Source organism: Typopeltis vanoorti, chromosome 18 (assembly GCF_054136105.1).
Source record: "Typopeltis vanoorti isolate ZY-2024b chromosome 18, IOZ_Tvanoo_1.0, whole genome shotgun sequence".
NCBI lineage: Eukaryota > Metazoa > Arthropoda > Arachnida > Uropygi > Thelyphonidae > Typopeltis > Typopeltis vanoorti.
The window spans coordinates 51,494,723-51,518,690 of record NC_143566.1 but is presented as its reverse complement, the minus strand read 5'-3'; the positions used below and the strand labels follow the sequence as shown (position 1 = coordinate 51,518,690).

Genomic DNA, 23,968 nt, shown 5'->3' with positions numbered 1-23,968 from the left:
TATACAAGAATGGTTGGAAGATTCTGTGTACACTCAACGCCACCTAATTCTAATTTGAATACCATCGAACATTTGTGGGATCATGTGAAGCGCAGCATTCGCCGGCTGACGCCAGTACCTCACTCGGTCGCTGACCTCTGGAACATTATTCTATCTAGTCGGTCAAGAATACCTCGACACCTTCCTTAGTGTAATGGAGTCAATGCCAAGACGAGTAAGCGGTTATCTTGGCCAAAGTAGGCCCAAAGCCACTAAGAAAGTGGATATCTTTTGGCGCATAAGTGTATATGTATATAACAGAGGAGAATGCTGGTCTTGTAATCATTCAGGGAGTGAGAAATATGATTGAAGTCTGATTAGCGGAATAATGAATTACTGACCATTTAAAACCATATATTTAAAAATGTGTGTACATTTAATTATACAAATACAACATTTATTTTACAAATGGTATTCTATCTTTTTCAATTTAGCTACTTGAATACAAATTCTATCCTACGGTTTTTCTTTATGAACTAGTCAATAACATCGTCATAAAAAGTTAGTTGTAACTTAATTTTCCCAAGCAACACGCACACTTGTAAAGGCTGGCTGAAGCTCACTGGCTAGAGCTACGTTGACTGCGTATGGCCTTGTGTTTAAGCAACAGAGTGAGACCACGTGAAATAACTATGCGCGCGCATGAAATCACAGTGCTGCTGCGAGGACCTCGAAGATCCTATTGGCTAGACGAGCAAGCATCGGCCTTCGATACACAACGCAAAGATCAATTATTACCGCGCAAGCTTAAGACGTCTTCTGTCTACAAAAATGAAAGCCTAAATGGAATGCTTATACATGCATGCATTTATTAACAAATAAATATTACTTCTTTCTCGAGTAATAAGCTTGCGCAGCAAGCATGGAGAATTCTCCCCTGGTATATAATCATTTAACGGCATTTCATTCTTCAAATGGAGAAGACAGCACTGTTTCGAAAGTCAGAAAGTAGTCAATTAACACCTTTCGTTATCAGCAATTTATAAATATGAGGTATTTCCTAAAACTAACAAATCCGTTTATAGGTACTCATGTGAGTTCTGCGTTTGTTTGATGAGACATGACATACGGAAGTGAAACGTGGATTTTGGCTAAAAACTTGCCCAACAAGTTCTGGATTACCAGGAAAATAGAAAGATTATTACTCGGTATTACCATCATGGATAGAAAGCACAATATTTGGGTCAGAGCTCTGACTGGGGTGAGAGACATTATAACACCCATTAAATGATCCAAATGGCAATGGGAAGACCATCAGGGGCAAATGCTGGTCTTGAAATTTACGCTTCCTCTTGTTATTCATTCAGGGAGTGAGAGGTGTGATTGAAGTCTGATTAGCGGAAAATGAATAACTGACCATTTCAAACTATTTAATCATACAAATACAACATTTATTTTACAAATGATATTCCATCTTTTTCAATTTAGCTACTTGAATACAAATTCTACCCTACGGTTCTTCTCTGTGAACTGGTCAATAACATCGTCATAAAAAGTTGGTTGTAACTAATTTTCCCAAGCAACACGCACACACTTGTAAAGGCTGGCTGAAGCTCACTGGCTAGAGCTACTTTGACCGCGTATGACCCGTGTTTAAGCAACAGGGTGAGATGACGTGGAGGAAGCGGAAATGGCTATGCGCGCGCATGAAGAGAGGACCTGGATGCTCCCACAACCGAGCAAGCCAAGGTAGCTTGACTAGCGTCGGCCTTCGATACACAACGCAAAGATCAATTATTGCCGCGCAAGCTTAAAACGTCTTCTGTCTACAAAAATAAAAGCCTAGATGGAATGCTTATAAACACATGCATTTATTAACAAATAAATAATACTTCTTTCTCAATTAATGAGCTTGCGCAGCAAGCATGGAGAATTCGCCACTGCAGACCATATTGCAAGACGTAACACTCAAGAATGAACAGAGTTGGTCAAAGTAGACCTGATGTCTGACTGGTGTCTAGAGATATCTGAATTGTATCTAGAGCTGGAAATAGACCTATAAGCAGACTAGAGACGGTGAGAGGATGAGATTAAAGAAATGGTTGGAACTCTGTGCCATAGAAAAGCACATGATAGGACTAAATGGAGGAATTTAGGAGAGGCTCCTTCGTCCAACAGTGGACAAAAAATGGCTGATGAAGAAGAAGATGAGACAAACATGATGTAAAATTTAGTAGCAACAATAAGTAGCAGAATAAATTACTTACATAGTTAATATGCGCTAATATTTGAAAATAGTGCATTTAAAATATAAATACAGATTTCAAAATATAAATATCCAGCTTCTAAATGAGGAATACTAGATATGCTAACGTCAATAACTAGCGCTCATATAATTAGCCGAAACTAGAACCAGTTTGGGCCAGTTATATGAGCATCTTACTCGTACTTCCTACAGAAAATATCTTAGGCTATTGATTATGACTCGTTTATAGTTGAGATGATTTTCATTCCAAAGAATGCTTCGAATTCTGAAGCTCTTTTCATCTTTCTGCTGCTGATAAGTTAATCACTCGATTGAAGTGCAACCTTTTATATATTTTTAAATATTTTTATTTTTATTTGTGAATAAAAGTAATGGATAAGTTTTTGACAGTAATGAAAACAAACCCTCAAACTGATCAAATTCAAGAAAGTGCTATGAGCTGATCATATATAATATTTAGTTTTAGAAGTTTGCGCAACCTCAACCAAAGAATAATTTCAAAGTGTGATGCTCCTAGATATATTACTATCCTAACGTTAAGCTAACATCATAACTAATAAGCTAGAGTATCATGATTCTCATATGAAACATTTTGATACTAAAGAGAAGCATCTATAATTAAAAAAAAAAGTTATTGAAAACTACCAGTTTTATCAAAATTGCTTCTAACATTGCATAAAATAGCTTATTATAATTTTAATAAGACAGCTTAATTATAAATCAAACTATAAAAATTAATTTCTATAAATTAAAACGTTGCTTTTCATTAGAAATTTATAAAATTATGATCACCAATTTTATGGTTATGTCAGTTCCGTCCATGAAATGTTTGGTAACCTATTTGATGTATGTCGAGAACACTGAGTAGGCTAAAGGTTAGATAATCCAGGGAAAATAAACATAATACTACTATTTTCAATCTACTTCAGGCGTCCAATAATCAGTGATAATTTCACAATAGGCGAAGATTTTCGTAGACCCCTGGGAAATATATTAAAGAAGAAAGGAAAGTTGAAAATTAGATAACTTCGCAAAGGAAAAGAATGCATTTGAAAAGAAAAAAAAATGAAATGTTTTAATTAGACTTAATACTGAAGTCATATATTGACACCATAACTCCAATTACTTTTACATGAGTTTGATGTGTTTTCAGTTTATTATTTTTATTTTCCCCCCCTTTTTAGATGGGTTGGTAAAGTTCTTCATTTTTGCGCGAAAGTAACTGACTTGACCATTTTTCTGTTGAAAATAGCCATTTACCAATTCAGTTATGTGAAAATCCTAATAAAAACAGTTACTGTCATGTGGTGTCACTAAACACATTCAATTTAGCAGTGCATTATGTGTGACACTATATGTTAGTGTTTTATTGTACAGGATTATTCATGTAAATATAACATGAAGACAATTACATAGGATTGGGTATAGCAATATATTGTTATTATTTTTACTACATTTTTTGTTAACACGACAATTTCGAAAACCAAAGAGAATACAGCTCAAAGCGTAACACATTTAAATGAAATCGAGAGTAATAAACAACACTCTGCTGTCACAGCAGAAGTCCTTGAGGAATGAGACGAAGAACGAGTTGTGTAGGAAGCACAAAGACATTATGAAGAAGATGCCTGAGACAATTAGTAGAAAGGGATGTTGCTAATAGAGAGAGTTAACGAGACGCGAAGTAGTTAGACACTGAAGACCAAACTATGTGCTGTGTGTGTGTGTGTGTGTGTGTGTGTGTGTGTGTGTGTGTGTGTGTGTGTGTGTGTGTGTGTGTGTGTGTGTGTGTGTGTGTGTGTGTGTGTGTTGCTTCGTTTTATGAATGGCAAAGCATAAACAAATAATGTAGCCTAACAAGATGATTAACCTCAACTAGCACAATATTCCAGCATATACTGTTGCCCTTAGCACATACATTTCTCACGACACTTAATAATAAATAATTACTGTAAACTTTCCAAATGGTTCTTGTCCTTGCGCTTAAACTGAAAAGCAAAATAATAATAATAATAATAATAATAATAATAATAATAGGAAGAAAATCTACTCGATCTATTACGAACTATAATTAGGAATATTTCGCATTTTTCCAATTGGCACTCAGGACATTTAAGGACATTTTATATATACTTGTTTTTGTTTACATTTGTTTGTTTAGTTCAGAACGAGATACAACTTACCCCCCCACCCCCTCTTAATCAAGCAGTTGCAAACAAAAGTTTGCACTATAAAACGAATAATTTGCATAAACGACCAGATACTACTCGACAATGTTAGTTTTTCTCAAAAATAGGTTCTCGGTATTACACTATAACTAAAGTGGCTTTTTTACATTCCTTGCTTGAATTAAAAGCACGTGCTTAAAAAGATGATACATTTTTTAACAAAATAGCTAAGCTCATTTTATGAAAAGTTTAAGTGGACTGTAATTACCAGCACTTTCTTCTAAATACGAAAGTGATAATAACTTTAATTATGCCACGAACTCTTAAGAATAAAATAAAATTTTCAATAAAAAAGAAAACTGTTATTCCATGTAAAAATCGGTGAGAAATATTACCATCTGCTACTTGATGGATATAGCGGAAATAGGCAAAGCATTCTGAGCTGAGTGGTATTGCATAAGTTAAATAGTAATGCATATAATTTAGAAATTACAAAGACATATATGTATTTTATTTTATTACTAATATCTCTAGGAATACTGCAAAGACAGAAATCTGCATAACATTTTAAGGTTACTCAAGGTTTCCGACACCACGCTTATAAAATGTTAAATATCCAAAGTTTAATTTTAAATATATATAAGTTAAACATTTTAGTTAAGTAGCTTAAAATTATATTAAATCAATCAATATATTATTAAAATATTATGTAGTATAATTGCTACATATTATTGAATATTACGTCTAAATAGCATATCATTATTATACAAATTATATCATAAGTATTTTTATTTATTTGTACAAATGAGAGGAAGACTAACCAAAAAATTGCCCGAGGGAGTGACAAAAGTAAAAATCCGCTGTATCTACAGGTTGATCTGTTATTCTACTAATTACTAGATAAACGCATAGATAAATCATAAATGGAGTTATGACAACTAGATGGCAGCACTTACTTATTCAAGGTCGTTGGTAATTTCGTTGTTTTGAAAGTTTTTTACATATTTAAAAAAAAGAAGCATTTAAACAACAACTTTTTGTTGTTGTTATTGTTAACTTGTTTTAAAAAATTAACAGAAACATTAAACGTTTTTCGAAAAAAAAAACATGCAAAAATTATCCTATTTTTCTCTTGCTGAGAAATTTTGAAAAATTAATTATTTTTCAAAAGCAAAATATATAATATAAAAAGAAATACAAGAAATATTAAAACACTCGTTTTAAAGTACTGTATTTGCTTTTTTATGTCACTCCTAAACACGATAGCGTGTTCAACGCATAGTAAAGAACCAGGTGTGATATGTTAAGTATAATCCACTTGCATTTTAAAGTACTGTACAGTATTTTAAAGCTTCATAATTTTGAAGACTGATTAGAAACAAACAATGAGCATGTATGTACCCTAAAGCTGAACGTGGCATGAATTTAATTGCTGAGATCCGTATACAACTTGAAATGCATTTCTCATACTACACTCAGTGATCCAAAGATTCATGCAAGTTTAAAGAAAATTGCTAACTACATTTTAATTGAAGATTTGTGGATTTATTTATTTTCCTTTATTTATTTTAAATTGAAGATTTGAATTGGAAATTTTTTGTGATGTAAAATTTTAAATGCATTTAAATTTAAGAAAAAAAAAGTGCTTTTGTCTGTATGGATATTTTGTCAGGACTTAACAATCTTCCATCCTTTCTTTCACAGAGTTTTAGATCTTATCCCACCTCCTGTAAATGCATGAAAAATTTTCAGAAAACTTTCGAACTTGATTATCTAGAGATAATAATAATAATAATAATCACAAAGCTAAACTTGCAATTGTGAAATAATCGTTGAAATCTTCCCGGATTTTTTAGAAAATGCATTGACTCATTTGTGAAATGACATCGTTCTTTATATCTATTACATTCGTCATGATATTCGCCATTACAGTTAGAGTTCAAGACAATCTTTAAGAATGAATAGTATTTAATGGTATATTAATTTAATCACATAAAAAAGTTCATGGATTTTTTGGGGAACTTTTTTTTTTTTAAATACGAATAAATATTAATATGTTTGACGTACGAGAAAAACTTAAGAAAAGAAATTGTCTGGAGGAGGGGTGTTATGGTTAATAAAGTTGTAAACTAAGTTGAAAAAACTTATAATGTTCGTACGTCAAATACATGAAAAAGCATCCATTCCCACGGCTGGATCTGAGCCTCCGCCTGTTGTTGGAGAGTGGATATGCTAATCACTCGCCAACCAGGACAGAAAATTATGATTCAAATTATTATCATCAGTGGAAATTGGAGTAAATTATATTTAAAAAAAAAAAAAAACGAGAAACGCTCCTTCTGATATTTGTTAATAATCCCTACGAAAACTATAATCGAATCCTCCACAGAAAGGAGTGAAATTTAGCTGTTATTTAAGTTTGTATTATTTACTTTTCTGTTGTTCGTATAAAAAAGATATTCATGTTCATTCTTGCAACGTTCATTTTTGTTTAAATTTCAGTTTAAACAAGAATGAACGCTTGTGATTGTCTTGAGGTGGGAGATTAATTTTATTAGCCTGTCTGACCCCCCACCCCCCAACACAACTTATTAAACGCCTGAAATGTCTTGAAAAAAAAAGTTTCACTATATATTCCTCACATATATATATTCCTCATATATATATATATATATATATATAGTTTTATGAAGAATTAAAACTATGTATGTTAACCGAGTCAATGATCATTCTGTCATATATATATATATATATATATATATATATATATATATATATATATATATATATATATATATATATATATATATATATATATATATATATATATATATATATATATAGAAAGTTTTTTATGGGTGTAATATATGTTAAAGATACCAAACTATTTTAAACCTGGTTTTAATCCAATTCCCAAGTAAGCAAACAGACAAGTAAGTCAAGTTTGCGCCTGCAAGTAGTGCAAGTCTAAGGCAACTCGTGGTAAAGGTGGAATAAGCTCTGATCACTATTCTTAAATGCAAAGCACATCTCCTTGAGGAGATGTATGATGCTATGTATTAAAGGCAAGGGGCCACTACCCAGACCAGTTTCGACCTTTATTGAGGTCTAATCAGTGGGAGCCAGGCTTAGAAATACCAAGGTTAAGAACAATTGCCAAGCTATTTTAAAGCTGGTTTCAGGTTTAAAATAGCTTGGCAACTGTTCATTAATTTTTACATTCTAGCTTATTTCTTTTCTTGTGTAATGTAATTAATATCGATTTTCCCATATTGGTGCATTTCCATAAGCATACTTTCGCAACCATATTTAATCGTTTCTCCAGTGGGGGGGGGGGGAACAGGTTTATATTTAAAATATAAACTATGTATGTTAACCGAGTCAATGATCATTCTGTCACATATATATATATATATATATATATATATATGTATATATATATATATACAGGGTGTTCGGGATAAATTTGACAGTTTCGTAAGGAAAAAGAAAATCTTCTTTGTATCTATTAAATTTAATGAATTGACAAAAAAACATTACAGGCAGAGTTAATTACAATACTATCAACAAGATTTACTCAAAATAACCACCATTAGCATCGATCACATATAGCTTCAATTCTGCTTCGGAACCTCGAACAAGCTGATGCTACAGTCTCCCTGGGAAGGGCCGCAAAAACTGTTTTAATTTTATCCATTAACTGGGCTTTTGTATTACTGGAAGTGCGATTGGTGTCTTTTTCAACTGTGCCCCATACAAAATAATCCATGGGGTTAAGGTCTGGGGAGTTTGGAGGCCAAACATTTGGACTGGTGAAGTCGTAGAAATTTTCAGACAACCATTTTTGACTTTTCCCAGAGGTGTGGCAAGGGGCCGAATCCTGCTGCCATACATACGGCCTACCATTGGCTACCCTTGTTATCCAGGGCTTGACTACAGTTAGCAACTCCACGAACAAAGCCCGAATTCCAATGCCAGGGTTCTTCAACACCTGTTCCTGCAGATTTGCGAGGAATTCTGCTGTACGAACGCAATCAGATCGTCTGCTAGAGATCTTTCTTCTTGCTACATCCTCGTAGTCACCATTGCAAGTCTCTAGTTCATGCCTGATTGTTTTTACTGTATTCAGGGAGCATTGGGCAGCAGTCGTAATATCCTTATTTTGATGGCGGGCACGAATCATCATGATACAAGTTATTCTCTTCCATGATTCAGGTGGGTTCCAGCTATCCATCCTTTCTGACATCTTGTATATGAATGAAGAAGGGTCCAAACTTTTAAATGAAGAGAAGTGTGTGTTAATACATGTAACTTACGGAAAAATATAATTAATTATAAATATGTCAAATTTATCCCGAACACCCTGTATATATACATATTTGATATTAGAGTGCCGCAAGGTTGCTAGTACTGTGGTTAGTTATATTAAACGTTGGGGAGAAGATAAAGATAATAAGCTGTCAGATTGATGAACATAAACTTTCTTTATAAAAATTTTAAGGTTCACTAACGAGCTATTGAAACATTATTAATGATCCGATTCAGCATTATCATGTATGCAGTTTCGAATACTATTTGTTTAAGTATCCAATTAGTTCCGTCAAAGTTCATATTTTTCATACGTTTTTTTTTTTAATATAAATTCCTCTGTTATTTATCTTCTCTTTTAAGTTAAGTGTTACTGTATATTTTTGCCTTTTCAAAGCATAATATAATGTAAACGAACAGTACTGATATTAATAATTATTTCTGCTAATAATACTAATAATTTCAGGGGCGGCTCGTGCATACACACTGCAGCACCCCCAATTTTTCTCGATATATAAATATATGTATTAATTTATTTATACTTGCTTGTAATATTTAATTTTATCATCAACAATATCCTATATAGAATTCTCTTATTTTGCATAAAAAATAATAAAAATCCATCTTGTATCACTTTGGAGGGCGAACGACGCTAGCGGTACTGTGTTTATCACAGTGTCATATTGCTAGTATTTGCTACGCGCGCAAGCATATGCAAGTCATAGTGAGATGTGAGCTATTAGCGTAATGCGGCACTGTCCGTCGAGCAGTTCCACTGTTGTTTATATGCAGTTTGCACCAGTAGTAGAGTGTTCGTAGTGCTTATCATGTTTACTCCGTCTCTTTAAATATTTGGAAGACATAACATTTGTTATAGTTTTTATTTTAGAACATTATTGGGGTTATGATAATGGATTTTATTTTTAAGTAATTTTGAATTATACCAAACTGTATAATTTTATCGATAATAAACAATATTTTTTCATGTTTAATTTTTTTTAAAAATTTTACCATAATTTTGATATTATATCCAAACACGTATACACTGTACTTACAGTGTGTATGTATATTTAAAGTTGCAGCATCCCCACGATTTCAAGCCATGAGCCGCCACTGATAATTATTACAGTCAAGGAAGTTAAAAATTACGAAAACAGTTGTCTATATTAAATAATCTTCATAAATTCACATATTAAGACGAGTGTTGGTTATGTTTTGCTACCTGGTATACAGGTTAACAGGAATGAACTTCGCAACGAATTTAACTAAGCAAAATTAACAAATTTTGTACTTAATAAAGGAAAGACAGTAGACTGTTGGATCCATGGGTAACCTTTAGTGCTGAAATTTTGACTTATTATAGCCTATTAATTGGCTTCATCGCCTCGCATCTCCCCGTTTATTTTATTTTTTATTTTATTTATTTATTTTAAGATATATGAAAACCTTGTGTCGTCCTCCATGATAATAGGTCTATAGACTAGAGATTACAGGTTTAGCTTTAGTTTTCGACTAAGGAAATTTTTTCTAGGTCTTATTTCAGCTTTTGAAACTCTTGTATTATTTATCTTTTGTTATATTCAAGATCATGTGTACATATGTTTTTGTAAAATTTGAAGGACGCACTGGGAGGAAGCAAAGGACGCAATTTACAATTGCGTACTTTGCTTCCTCAAGTAGGATAATAACATTATCATTAAGGTTGCCAGAAAAATAGCCTTTTGGCTATTTTTCTGGCAACCTTAATAATAATGAAAACATCAAAGGATTTGTATCCCCTTCATTAAAAAATACTGTTGGTGGTGGTGGGCGGTAGTGGCGTTGTGTTGTAATTAGAGAATCAAGTAGTAGGGGAAAAAGCGAGTATGTACTGGAGTAGGGTAGAGTGCACTCCCGATGAGTCTTGGGACTCCTTGAAGGTATCATGTTGTAATAATAATAATAATAAACTATGATAATAAAGAGTACTAATAATATTTCAAAAATGTCACTTAGGAGTAACAGATACCAGCCTATTTAGCAACACTGTTATCCTACTAATGAAAAGTGCTTAATTATCCATAGATTAAAAAAGGGGTTGATTCTAGACAATCCCTGTTCAATCAACAGGCATCGCTATTAACATAGATGAAAGGGTTTATTTTTCCTCTTAATATCATTAAGTGTGCGAGGAGATCAAAATATTGACTGTGTTTAAATTTTAGGCTGACAACGCCAGTTCATTTAGCTAGTAATGAAAAATAAATTGCATTACTAAAGCATTAGTTTATAAAGTGAAAAAATATAAAAAATGAAATATTAAAAACAAAAAAAAAGTATTTTTAAGAAAGGGTGCACAAAATTTGACAATATAAGAACGTGCCTCGATAATATGAGCAAGTCGCCCAAAGGGGTGGAAGTCTAAAATCCCCACTCCCTTCAAACTGAAGATAAACATTTCAGCGGGATGTTAGACCATAGTGGACTGCAGAAACTATACGATACAGCGTTAAAATGCCATTGCATTTTCCTCATAAAGCGAAAAAGTGTTGCATTTCTTTTACATTTAACACAGAAATTAAGCAAATTACAAATTAAGTATATTTAAAAAATGGATATTAAAATACTATTAAAGAAAAATCTGAAATAATGCTGACTAAATATCTTTTATAAATGCTCAACACGTATTTTTTCTATGAAATGTGATATTTCATCTACTTACTAAATTAATTAACTTTTTATATTTTCTAAATCGTAAAGTTTAATTTATGGTAGGCATATGTCCGTCTGTGTTTGTTTAGACGAGTAGGGAAAAAAAATAAGCCAAAGCTGATGGGCACAAAGTGCCGCAGGTTTCCCACCTCTATTCTTGACCTAAAACAAAAAAACAAACACGTATTATCTGTGCCTTATCTCAGTTCCACTACAAAGTCAACGTCTAAGATTCGTAAAAATAACACAAAAAAAAAAAAAACGATAGATGTTATGACTACGAACCTCTTCTTAACCGACCTGTTTCCTGGCGAAACACTTGTTTAGATTGTTTACATTCTGAATGCAAATAACACGTGCACATGAACTGTGGGGTAACATCTTTTACTAGATAACATAATGAAAGAGTTAGGACTTAGGCTTCTGTATGGATGTCACGCACATTTCTTGTGGGAAGAGAGAGAGAGAGAGAGAGAGCTATATACAAAGTGCCTAACAGCAAGATTTGCAAGTTCGACAAACAAACTGATAGACACAATTATTTAATTAAAATAAATAATATGAGGTAAAACTAAAACCGTTCGTGACTTACTCTGGATTAGAAGTCTCCCCCCCCCCCCCCCCCAATATGGAATGTTAGTAATATAAAGAGAAAATCATTCAAATAAATTTGATTCAACGAAATTTCAGGTCTGGAGCTGAATATTCTCATATCAACTTTCCAATTTGGTATGAGAATATTCAGGTCCCGAGCTGAACTTTCTGTCGCCTGAGGTAGTATAATTCTGCGCTTTTAAATTAATCGGAGCTTTGTTTTGTTTTAATTAATTTTTTTTTTATTTCTTAATTTGACAAGAAAAGCCCCTACGTATCCGTCTCCAGGAATACTAACTAAAACTGATGAATACATATAGTTGAATATCCTAATTAACTTAAATGATTAGCTCATTAGTTCTGTTCTTCGTACTCCAATGACACATGAAAGGTCAAGAAGAGTCGTGTAACAGCTTCACAGATTTTTAAATGGCTATCATAATCATATCAGTGATATTAGCACATCTGCACATTTTCTTTGGTTATTACAGTACTCAGTATTCCTGATAAATGTCATCAAGGGGAAAGAGGCCGGCCTGGTTGGCTGAGTCCTCTTTCCAACCAAGGGGCTGCTGGTTCGTATTCCGCCAGGAGCATGGATGTTTGTGAGAGGTTGGATGTCAGAGTAATTCCAAGAAGAAAAATCTCAAACTGTCTGGAAATTTGGGTGTCGTCAAAAATAATACTGCCTAAAAATGATTCTCTTTTATGAAAAATAAGACAGAACTGGGTTTTATTAGCATTGAAATTGATGACGTTATCTGAACGTCATCAATTTCAATTTATGACGTTCAGATAACGTCATAAATTGAAATTTATCCCCCATTGAAGGATGGTTAAAGATCAGAATTAAGGGTGGTGATGGTGGTTGATGTTCTGTAGGTTGGGGTGAGTTGTGTAGAGTATGGTTTATCAAATGAAAGGGGAGGGGAGTACAATGTACTGTCATCTGCGAAAAAACTGTGTATTGGTTGGAGATCAACAAAAGTAAGTCATTGATATATATATATAGCAAGAAGAGGGTTGGTGAGATGACAGAACCTTGTGGAACTCCGGCATTAGTTGAATGGTGAGAGGATAAGAGACCATCCACCATCACACACACAGTGTGCGTCCAGACAGAAAGCTGGCAATCCAACTACAGAAGTCATGTGTCAGACCGAATGATGGTGGTTTGCTTAGTAAGCCTTTGTGCAAGACCCGGTCAAAGGCTTGGAGATATCAAGTGCAACCACTTGGGATTCGCCAAACTTCTCCATGGCATTTGTCCAGAGATGGGTGACATACGTGAGCAGATCTCCTTGATCGTCAGCGATGGAAACCATACTGACGGTCATTTATTAGGCGGGTGCCTTAAAGGTAGTGTAAGAGTTAGGAATTGATGATTTTTTTCCATTACTTTAGACAGGACTGAGGTAAACGAAATAGGACAATAGTTTTGAGGGCAGTGACTTGTTGCCCTTCTTGGGAATGGATTGAATAGGCCAATTTCCAGGTTGTGGGATATCAGTGGAGTAAGAGAGTATATACAGGCAACATAGGATAGGAATCAGTTCTGGTGCACAAACTTTCAGAACAATTGGGGGAATGCCAGGAGACCTTTTTGTATCTAATTTGGACACTATTTTTCTGATCTTTTTCTGGTAAAAGGATATAGGGAGCATTGTATGTTGGGCATCTGGAATGGTTGGGGCATTTACCATTGTCAGTTATGCATGAATTGGAAGCAAAGTGTGAGGTCAGAAGATTGGCTTTTTCTGAGGGTGATGATGCAATAGAGTCATCTGGGTATGATAGAGGTGGGAATAGTGTTGAGCAGAAGTTTCGGCCAATAGCTTCGGCGAGAGACCAAAAGGCTCGGCTATCGTTTGGATAGGCTGCTAGTTTCCTGCTTTTTGCTTTTTCGAACTCTGTTTTGGAAGCATTGATTGTTTGTTTGTTTTTTCATCTATTTCGGGCTTCACTACAAGTTCTAAAGGAGGTTTGAGCCAGTTTAAAAAAAATGAAACATGTTTCATTTTTAATAGCCATGGCACATGAAATATGAATAGATACAAATATGGATTTATCTATTTCTATAGTTAAACCATTTTCTCTTTACTTATAACGTCATTATGAATTTGAAGCACGTATTAGATAAACTTATATGGCGGTGTTGATTTTTTTTAAAAATATTATATTAGCTTATTCTGAATTACGATGGAAGCACCAAATATAACACACTTATATATATATATATAGAAAAAGAAGTTCATTCAATGAACTTAAGTTTCTTTCTACTTTATCTTTCATTACTATGAAAGTAATTGCTCTAAGTCAGGTTCTTAGATGAACATTACATCTGCTGCTTTTATTCCACATACAACAGGACATAGTCTGCCAAATATGAAGCATTAACTGATGGATGAACTAATGAACCAACTAATAAAAATAAAAAATAAAAAAACTAAAGCGTTTGTGAAAACAGCGTCTTTTCTTCTTCGTTTCCTTCTTTCTCTGAAGATATGAGAAACCTCTACAAAGAAGATATTTCTGCGACACCTATACAAGTCGCATCGATTAGCCGATTTTGATCAAATTTGGAAAATAGTTATTTCTTATATTGCTTATTTCTGTTATTTCTTACAAGAAAACATTTCAACATAACTGGACCAAAATGGAGGACAACACTTTTGTAAATAAGGGAGAAATGTCGCTGCAGATTGAACTGTTTCGTTGAACACCTTAACTGGTTTACTGTTCTGTCTAAATATTACAGTAATATCATATAGCAGGACGCTATAATATAGAAGCAGCTATTTGGGTGGTATTACTGTTTTAATTGCTGAAAATTAACATTCCACTCTGATATTTAAGCAAATAATATAACGGCTGCGGTTTTCAATAAAATTTGCTATATATTTGTTTCTTACATAACTTAAAATATTATAAGAAAGTCAGTATCAATAGGACAAAACGATGCAAGGGAGGAGTTCTATGCGGAGGGAAATCACACCATTGAACAGTTTTCAACTAAATTAGAATATACATACTGTATTTCTTACGTTGGTTGAGGTCCCCTGAAGAAGAAGGAAGAAGAAGAATGAGAATTACCATAGATACCATTACAATACGCATCGTTTAACCGATTTCGACCACAATATTTCATATGAAAAGCGGAACTAAGTACTGAGTAATTAGGAGGTTGGTTGCAATTTAGTAGCGCCTACTTGATGGCATTAGTGCCTTAATTGTTAAGAACTTGAATTTCCCTCTTAAATTCAACTAGTAACAGCAACAGTAAAAATAAAATTTCTAATAAATATGGCAATAAAGTAGCTGTTTTTAAATTTAACTACATTAGCAGCCTTCTGTCTTCTTGGCTCTTTTTTTTTTTTTTTTCCATAAAAATCCATTTATTACCGAACTCACAAAGTTTCTAGATGAACTTACTAGAGAGAGAGAGAGAGAGCAATCAAATTAGTCTAGTCAAAATGAGAAACTAATGACATATTCTAATACATGAGATGCTTTGAAAGAAATGGACGAGTATTACTAGTATCAAGAAAGTACTAAGTATAAAGAATGAAATACTTTTACTGAATGTGAGAATTTTTTGTCTTATTTTGGAAAAATTACAATACAAGGAAATTTCATTACTTAAAACTTATTAGAAGTATAAAAAAAAGGATCCAGTTAAAATATTCTATCTATCTATCTCCCTTCCATCTGATTCAGACGGGTAGGGTCTCCTCCTAATGAGGAGTCACGGCGAAATAATGCAGCCGGTACGCCACTCCTCTGCTGGATCCATATGGAGGTATTCATGACTGTAGTCCGTGTGTGTTCACGGGGCCAGTTTGCCGGTTGAAAAAACCCAGTAAAAATGGGGGAAGGGAAAACCCTAGTGCCTGCGCCCAAGACCGGCTAACTTGGCTATGGTAGATCCTTAAGCTCTTCACGTCTCCGACGAGAATCGATCCTAGGAAACTTCCTGAGGCATGCGGTTGCGAAGCGCAGAGCCACTAGGCTAACCGCACGGACAGTTAAAATATTACGGACTGGATAATGCCGAAAGCAATAATAAAAGTTTATTCTCGAAAGGAAATAAGCATTAAATTAGAGAACAGTTTTGATTATACATTGCAAGTCAGTACAAGTAAATTACTCTGTGTATCCTCGTAGGAACATAAATGACGCTCCAACATCTGTAGGAGAGGAATTCCCCCCCCCCCCCCAAAAAAAAAGGTTTGATATTACTTTCAGGCCGTTTTTTAGTCGATTGCAGTCAGCCAATCCAAGACGCAGGACAAAATATGAAGTACAAAAAAGTACACGGACAAATAATTCTTGAAAATTAGGAACATTATCTTTCAATTTCGTGCAGCAGCTAGTATTTTTCTTTATTTATATTAAAAAAAGAAAACCGTGACTTTACAATTGCATTGCTTCATAAAGCAATACACCTGATTTTATAATTTAAAACCAATTGTGAAAATTACAGTTTAAATGTGTAATTGTAAAGTCGCTTATCGTACGCAAATTAATATAAAGTACAGCAAGCCAACTATGGTACACAATACATAAGAATTGATATCCAGATCATAAAATAGAAAGATGAGAATGTTTTCCTCATTTAAATTTTTTTACATCTTATTTCTTTATATGACTGATAGCTAAATATGTTTTTTTCCCTATTATTCCTATTTAAAATGCGACTTTAGAGAATTATAAGTGATTTTCAGTCCACTGATTTTTGGAGAATATAGGATCTTCATTTTTTTTTTAAAAAAAAAACATGATTTAACGATCTAAACCACAAAAAAAAAAAAGGATATTTCATTATATTCAGAAAGGATCCAGAATGTTGTTATTTATACGTTTTTTGATTATCTGAAGAGAAGGGGGAGAATAAATGCTGAATATGTGAAATACTGATATTTTGTTTTATACCTTGAACTGTCTACTGCTATAACATATTTTTGTTGCTGTTGTTGTTCTTTTTATTCTCTATTTTCAGCTCTTTTAAAATTCATAATTTGCTTATTTAAATATAAAGAGCCAATAGGCTTCATTTCGGCGATATAAACATTATTTAAATTAAGGGGATATTAAATCCCACATTGTTTTAAAACTGAATAAGAAACTCAAAGATTGGAATCAGAGAGTTTCATGCCGAGTATAGTATAGTATAATAAACTATAAAAGTATCGGCGATTACCCATTGGCTCCGAGTTGCCGGAGTTTGTACTACGTACTAGGACTACTTGCATTAGATCACGCTAGTAATCACCGATACTTTTATAGTTTATTATACTATACTCGGCATGAAACTCTGATTCCAATCTTTGAGTTTCTTATTCGGTTTTAAAACAATGTGGGATTTAATATCCCCTTAATTTAAATAATGTTCATAATTTGCTTTATTCGTTTTTTCGTTAATGGTTTTATTTCGCGTTTTTCGAATATCTGTAAAGCATTTTCAACTTGACAACTTCTAATTATATTCCGTCTCAACTCGAACAAGCATTATGCTTGTAATCTCATTTAACTAAGATCATTAGCCTAGTTGTGATAGAGGGGTACTCCATACTAAAATAGCTTTACTTTTTTTTTAGTTTGATATCAAATATTATTATGAACGTCGTGAATTTTTTAGTTAATATTCAGATAATTTTTTATTATTATATTTTTAACATGGAACGAACTTAAGATGTATCAGATTCCTGTCCTAGAAAAACAATATTACCCTTCTAAGAAAGTAGGTTTAATTGAATTCAGTTTTTATATAAGCTGCTCCTAGATGGCACCACAATCCAGAGGTTATCGGACGATAAAAAGAAAATTGCAAAATAAGTCTACATCCCTCGCAGACTTCATTCGATTGTGAGGCACTTAAGGGTGACGTGTATTGGAATAGCATGCTAGCAAACACATGCAATCCTAAGTGTGAAATTTAAATGATCCTCGATACGTGAGTCGACAAGATCTGTCATTTTGTCGCTGACAAGATAGGTCTATCTGCTGTAAACATGTGCATTATAAAAAATAAAAAATTGAGATTTTTGTTTCACTAACTCATCTGTCCATAAGTTAAATGCAAGTATATTAAAGAAAGAAAAAGCAGCAAACACCAGGAAACAATAATAAGAAACAAACTGATTTAAATTAAGAAAGAAAGAATTAATGAACGATTACAAACATTGCTATAAATTCTTTATGAATTGTACTTTCCTTGGTGGTAGATGATTTTCGTGTTCATGTTTGTTTTTTAAAGTAACATTCCCGAGTCACTTAACCCTCCGATACTAATATAAGATAGGCTTGTAGCCTTTTATGGATAGCATTCATACACAATAACAACAAAATTCCACTAAAACAGTCGATTTTACCAAGTTCCACATCGTAAAATGTGCACGTTATTTCCTTCTACTGAACATGTAAATGAAAATGTAAAATATTTCGATGGGATATCCAGAGGTAATGTCTCATTGAAACCTTCCACAACATGAATTCTGAAAGCTTTTTTTTTTAATTTTCAACGTTATTGTACAAGTTTGTATCACGATTTTGATTTCAAGATTTCGAATGCTAGCTATTTACAGTTACATTACTATTACAAACTTGAATTTATAAAATTATATTGCAATGCACGTCTCCCTTTAGTCAAACTTTCAAGCATATCAGAGTGTGTATATTATAATGCGACAAGCAAAAATGGTCGCATCGCTGTTTATAAAATATTACTGCAATTACATCATGTTGTTCCTTTTCTAAATTTTGGAGCAGGTTCGCTGATTTTTCTCTCTGTTTTTCGCTGACTCTCTGTTCTAGATACAGAAGCACATAAAGGGCTCAAGAATTTTAATGACACCTCAAAGCAATTGCCTAGAAATTTCTTTTGAATTCAGAAACAAACCCACTGATATATAACAATGATTACTGTTACCAAGCACAAAACTATATAATCCGGTAACGCTCTATTTCCGGAAAGTTAGGCAAGCTATTAAGTTTTCCTATTCAAAGGTAATACGTGACAGGCTTAAAAACATGTACATGCTTTTTAGCGATAAAAAAGGGAAATTGGTTATTAATTACTTTATTAACAAAAAAAAAAAAAAAAAAAAGCCATGCGCGTTCTGAGTGCTCGTGCAAGTTTCTGTGGCATCACCGATCTAATTTCATTTTTCGATTTCCATACCCTGAAATCGGCTGACTTATTAATTCTGTTTAACTTCCTGGAGTTCGAACATCTGTATGATGCCAAAGCATTCACCTTTTTTTGTAGCTTTTGAAAATAGTTTGGTGACAACGATGAAGGAAAAGAGGGCAAATCCCATGCCTTCCCAGGAACCGTTTAAGCAAGAATGAAGAGATTAGTTATACTGATTATAGTTAATAACTTATTACACAATTATATATAATCATTATACAGTTACATTATAACCAAAGAATCTAATTATACTGCAAATATATTTCTGCATACATTTGCAGTGGCATAACTATGATTTTCTCCTATTCAGGGTGCATGCCAATTGGACTAACCATTCTACATTTTCAATGTAAAATGAAAATGTAGAATGAATGAAAATGTAGAATGAATTCAGATAACCAGATAATAAAAATTCTCTTTGTTTTCTACAGTATGAATGCAGTCACAATTAGAATCTAATTGCACACAGGAGTCTACTTAATTTGCTTTTATTGTAACTTGTTTTTATTTTAATAAGCAACCGAATCCTGATAAAGCACATTATGCTAGTCTGAAATTCTGTTATCCGGTAATTGTAACATTTAAATATAGGAAAATGATTTCAATTTAAAATAACTATATGGAATTAAGAATTAAAGCACTCTGTATACGTAATCGTGAAAACTTAATTATACAGCTTTCTAGCATACACAGAGCGAAGTTTATTTTTAAAAAATCAATTGACGACTTCCTATTCGTCTTTAAGCCAAAGTATATAAACTGAAAAACAACGTATTTAGACGCTAGGACTTCAACAAACAACGAAGTGAATAGCCTATGATCAGGATATTTCCTGCCCAAGTAATTACTACTGCAATTGTAACTTAAAAACAACAAAACTACTTACCTGAAGAAGAATGCATATCCATATTCTGCTGTATTTTTAAAGCCAAATGTCAATACTGAAGAATATTTATAAGTACAGGATGATAACAATCCATTATCCAGCAAGTTACTCTAAGTCACATTTAAATAAAAATCATGTAGCGAATATACCAGATTTCCAAATAGCAAACTGATAAAAACTTATGAACAGCCATCGAACAGTAATAGCCTACGATGTTGGAACTATTTAGTAAACAGCATGCAGATTTACAATAAATAAATACATAATATTAAAAGTGAAGATTCACAAGACCTTAATTATATATGGGATCGTTTAAAATATAATAATTCAAAACATAACAATATAAAAAGCGCTCGTTTACAAAAATTAAATTAAAATAGCCGCATTTGTTTTTCTCTCGTCACTAGAGACGCTAGCTTCGGATATGATTATAACAGTTTAATTTTAAAAATAATAATTTAATATATATATATATATACATATATATATAAAGATTGAATGACTAGAACCGAGAGAAATGAAAACAAAGTTTATTAGTACTACACAACTAGTTTCAGCTTGTACCAGCCTTCGTCAGGTGCAAATTAAAAATGAAATAACCAGTAAAACATGGAGGAAATAACTGTAAACAACAGAAAATTAGTGTATATATATTTCAACGTTGAAACGTTGAAGTCTGCGCATTCAAAATTGTTCCATCGTTGGCTTCATTGTTGGGCGTATGCATGCGTATAGCATCTCGTGAACGCCAGTATTTGACCACAGCACAATGACAGTCTGAAGGTTGTAACTCAGGTTGTTGTTGAGATGTAGGGGATTGAGAATGATTTCCTTTGATTCTATTATCTTCCTTTCTACTTCACCATGGCAACTGAAAATGTTATTAGACCTGTCCCATAGGACTGTATGGTTAGGGTTTTCTTCGTTAGAATTAGCCGAGAATAGAACATGACTAGACAAAGCATTGGTTCGCGTTCTCTTGTAAGTAACGTCTCTCTTGTGCTCCTCAATGCGTAACTCGATTGACTTCTCTGTTTGGACAAAGTAAGATATGTCACAGTTGCACCAGATCTGGTAAACATATTTAACATTATGATGCTTAGGTTTCAGATGGCTCACTAGGGAGCGGATTTTAGGAAGAGAAGTAAATAAAGTTCTTATGTTGTATTTTCTAAGAACCTTGGCTAATTTGGGTGAGACAGAGCTTATGTATGGAATAGAAATATTACCTTTTACACTATTAGTCTCTTCATTACTGCGGCCGGGAGGATTAAATAGGAATTTATCAGTAGTTTTTTGAGAATAACCATTTAGTTTAAAAGTAGACTTGAGAAAATTGAGTTCTTCATTAAGTTCTATCTCATCATCAAGAAGAGAGCGAACACGATGTCCTAGAGTAGAAATGATTCCAAATTTTTGAGGAGGATAATGATGGGAATGAGCGCGGAGATATCTGTTAGTGTGTAGGTTTTCTGTAAATGGAGATTTTAAGTTTTTCTGAGGAACGAGTCAGTCTGACTTTCAAAATAGGAAGAGAACCATTAGCTTCAAACTCAGCCGTAAATTTTATGTTTTGGTGTTGACTATTTAGATGTTCAAGGAAGTTCAGAAGAAATTTACGGCCATGTCTCCAAATCAGGAAAATGTCGTCAATATACCTTCTTTAAATTCTTGGTTTTAAAGGATAGGAAGAGATAGCTTTAACTTCTAGATCTTCTAGATAGATGTTAGCAAGTACAGAAGACAACGTATTACCCATTACAAGACCATGATTTTATAGATGGTATCCTGAAATTTGAAGTATCCTGAGTTGATGCAATGAGTAAGGAAGGCCATGATCTTTTTAGATAATTTATCCTTGAGTAGAACATGAACTTCTTCTGTAGGAACATTGGTGAATATGGAGACTATGTCAATGCTTGCCATGATTTCATCTTCCTTAATAATGATATATTTTATACATGACACGAAATCCGCGGAGTTTTTAATAAAGGACGATCACTTACGGGAAAAATATTTGAGAGATTTTGCCAGATATCTGGAAAGGTTGTATGTTGGAGAGTCAATTCCTTCTACGATAGGTCGAAGTGGGGGTATTTACCTTCTGAATTTCAGGACGTCCATATAATCGTGATATAAGCGCATGGCGAGAACGAAGAGAAAGACAAATGTTTCTAAGTAGTTCAAAGGTAATTCTCAGTAAATTATTGGTCCGGTTGTGGAGTTCACGAGTGGGATCTCTCTCGAGGATCGAGTAAGTGTCACTCCGTAACAATTCCATTATCTTATTTTGATATTCATCAATGTTAAGAACAACTGTGGCACCGCCTTTATCTGCGGGAAAAATAATTATACATTTGTTGTTTTGTAACTTCTTAAGAGTCTATGGTTCTCATGAAGAGATATTGTCTGTAGGGGGTTTGGCGTTATTGATAATCAAAATGGATTCAATGCGGAGTAGGTTTGCCTCTTGGATAGGAAGAAGGAGGTAGCTTTTTCTATCTTAGTAAGTAATAATTCTTTCGGAATAGATCTAGGAGATAAAACAAAATTTAGGCTTTTACTGAGGATACTTTTCTCTGTATCTGAAAGATTACAAGTTGATTTGTTAATCACAACTTTGTCAGAATGGAGGTGTGGTTTCAAAGAAGTCAAATTGCTTTGTGTTTTTTAAGGGCTTCGAATTTTTTAATAAGTTTCAATTTATTATCATTTTGAATTTTGGCGGCTTGAGATCTCTCTAATAAGATTTCAACTGTCACTACCTAGAGATTATTCCATTTCCTGAGATAGCGTGGTTTTTTTTTGCTAAATAAAAAAGTGAGAGTGTGTTTTGTATCAAATATCCTCTCGGCGAGATCTAACTTTGCTCTCTGATAAATCCTTTTAGCTCGTTCTTTTAATGTTTTCTTTAAAGGGGATAAACTGGTGCAACTATGACATACCTTACTTTAGCCAAACAGAGAAGTCAATCGAGTTACGCATTGAGAGGAGCACAAGAGAGACATCACTTACAAGAGAACGCGAACCAGTGCTTTGTCTAGTCATGTTCTATTCTCGGCTAATTCTAATGAAGAAAACCCTAACCATACAGTCCTATGGGACAGGTCTAATAACATTTTCAGTTGCCATGATGAAGTAGAAAGGAAGATAATAGAATCAAAGGAAATCATTCTCAACCTCCTACATCTCAACAACAACCTGAGTTACAACCTTCAGACTATCATTGTGCTGTGGTCAAATACTGGCGTTCACGAGATGCTATACGCATGCATACGCCCAACAATGAAGCCAACGATGGAACAATTTTGAATGCGCAGACTTCAACGTTTCAACGTTGAAATATATATACACTAATTTTCTGTTGTTTACAGTTATTTCCTCCATATTTGTATTGGTTATTTCTTTTTTAATGTGCACCTGAAGAAGGCTGATACAAGCTGAAATTAGCTGTGTAGTACCTAATAAACTTTCTCTTCATTTCCATCGGTTCCAGTCATTCAATCTTTTTATAAAAATGTACAACAACCGAGAAAATCAATCTTCATATATATATATATGTGAAGAGCCGCGGACCAGTGCTTTTGGGACTGGTGATCCCATGTGAAAATATTGCCGTTCACCAACATGCACTTCTTGACCAGAGTTGTGAATTTATGGCCTAACCTTCCAAGATGAATCCGACAGAAATAAAATGGCCCTCAATCCCCGGAGGCCGGATTGTTACAACATATGGCAGCAGGCAGTTAAACATAAAGGCAGAGGGTGCTAAGAATCCCTGGGTGACCAGATCATGCTGCCATTGGAAACCAGACCTCGGAACATTAATCTGTAGGACTGTGAGCAGTGAAGCACAGCTAACTGAAGAGCTAAAGCGACTAAAA

The 23,968-nt window shown here is 33.6% G+C and overlaps 1 protein-coding gene across 1 annotated transcript in view; it reads right to left on the bottom strand.

Annotated features, from left to right (window-relative positions):
- Positions 1 to 23,968, bottom strand: part of LOC150096666 (very long chain fatty acid elongase 7-like) — a 186,566-nt gene that overhangs the window by 72,296 nt on the left and 90,302 nt on the right. Inside the window, exons 9-10 of the mRNA XM_090408676.1 lie at positions 22,186 to 22,418; positions 20,085 to 20,194 (exon numbers count right to left, since the gene is read on the bottom strand). Coding sequence (XP_090264802.1) covers positions 20,085 to 20,194; positions 22,186 to 22,418 — 343 coding nt within the window. The remainder of the gene's footprint in view (positions 1 to 20,084; positions 20,195 to 22,185; positions 22,419 to 23,968) is intronic.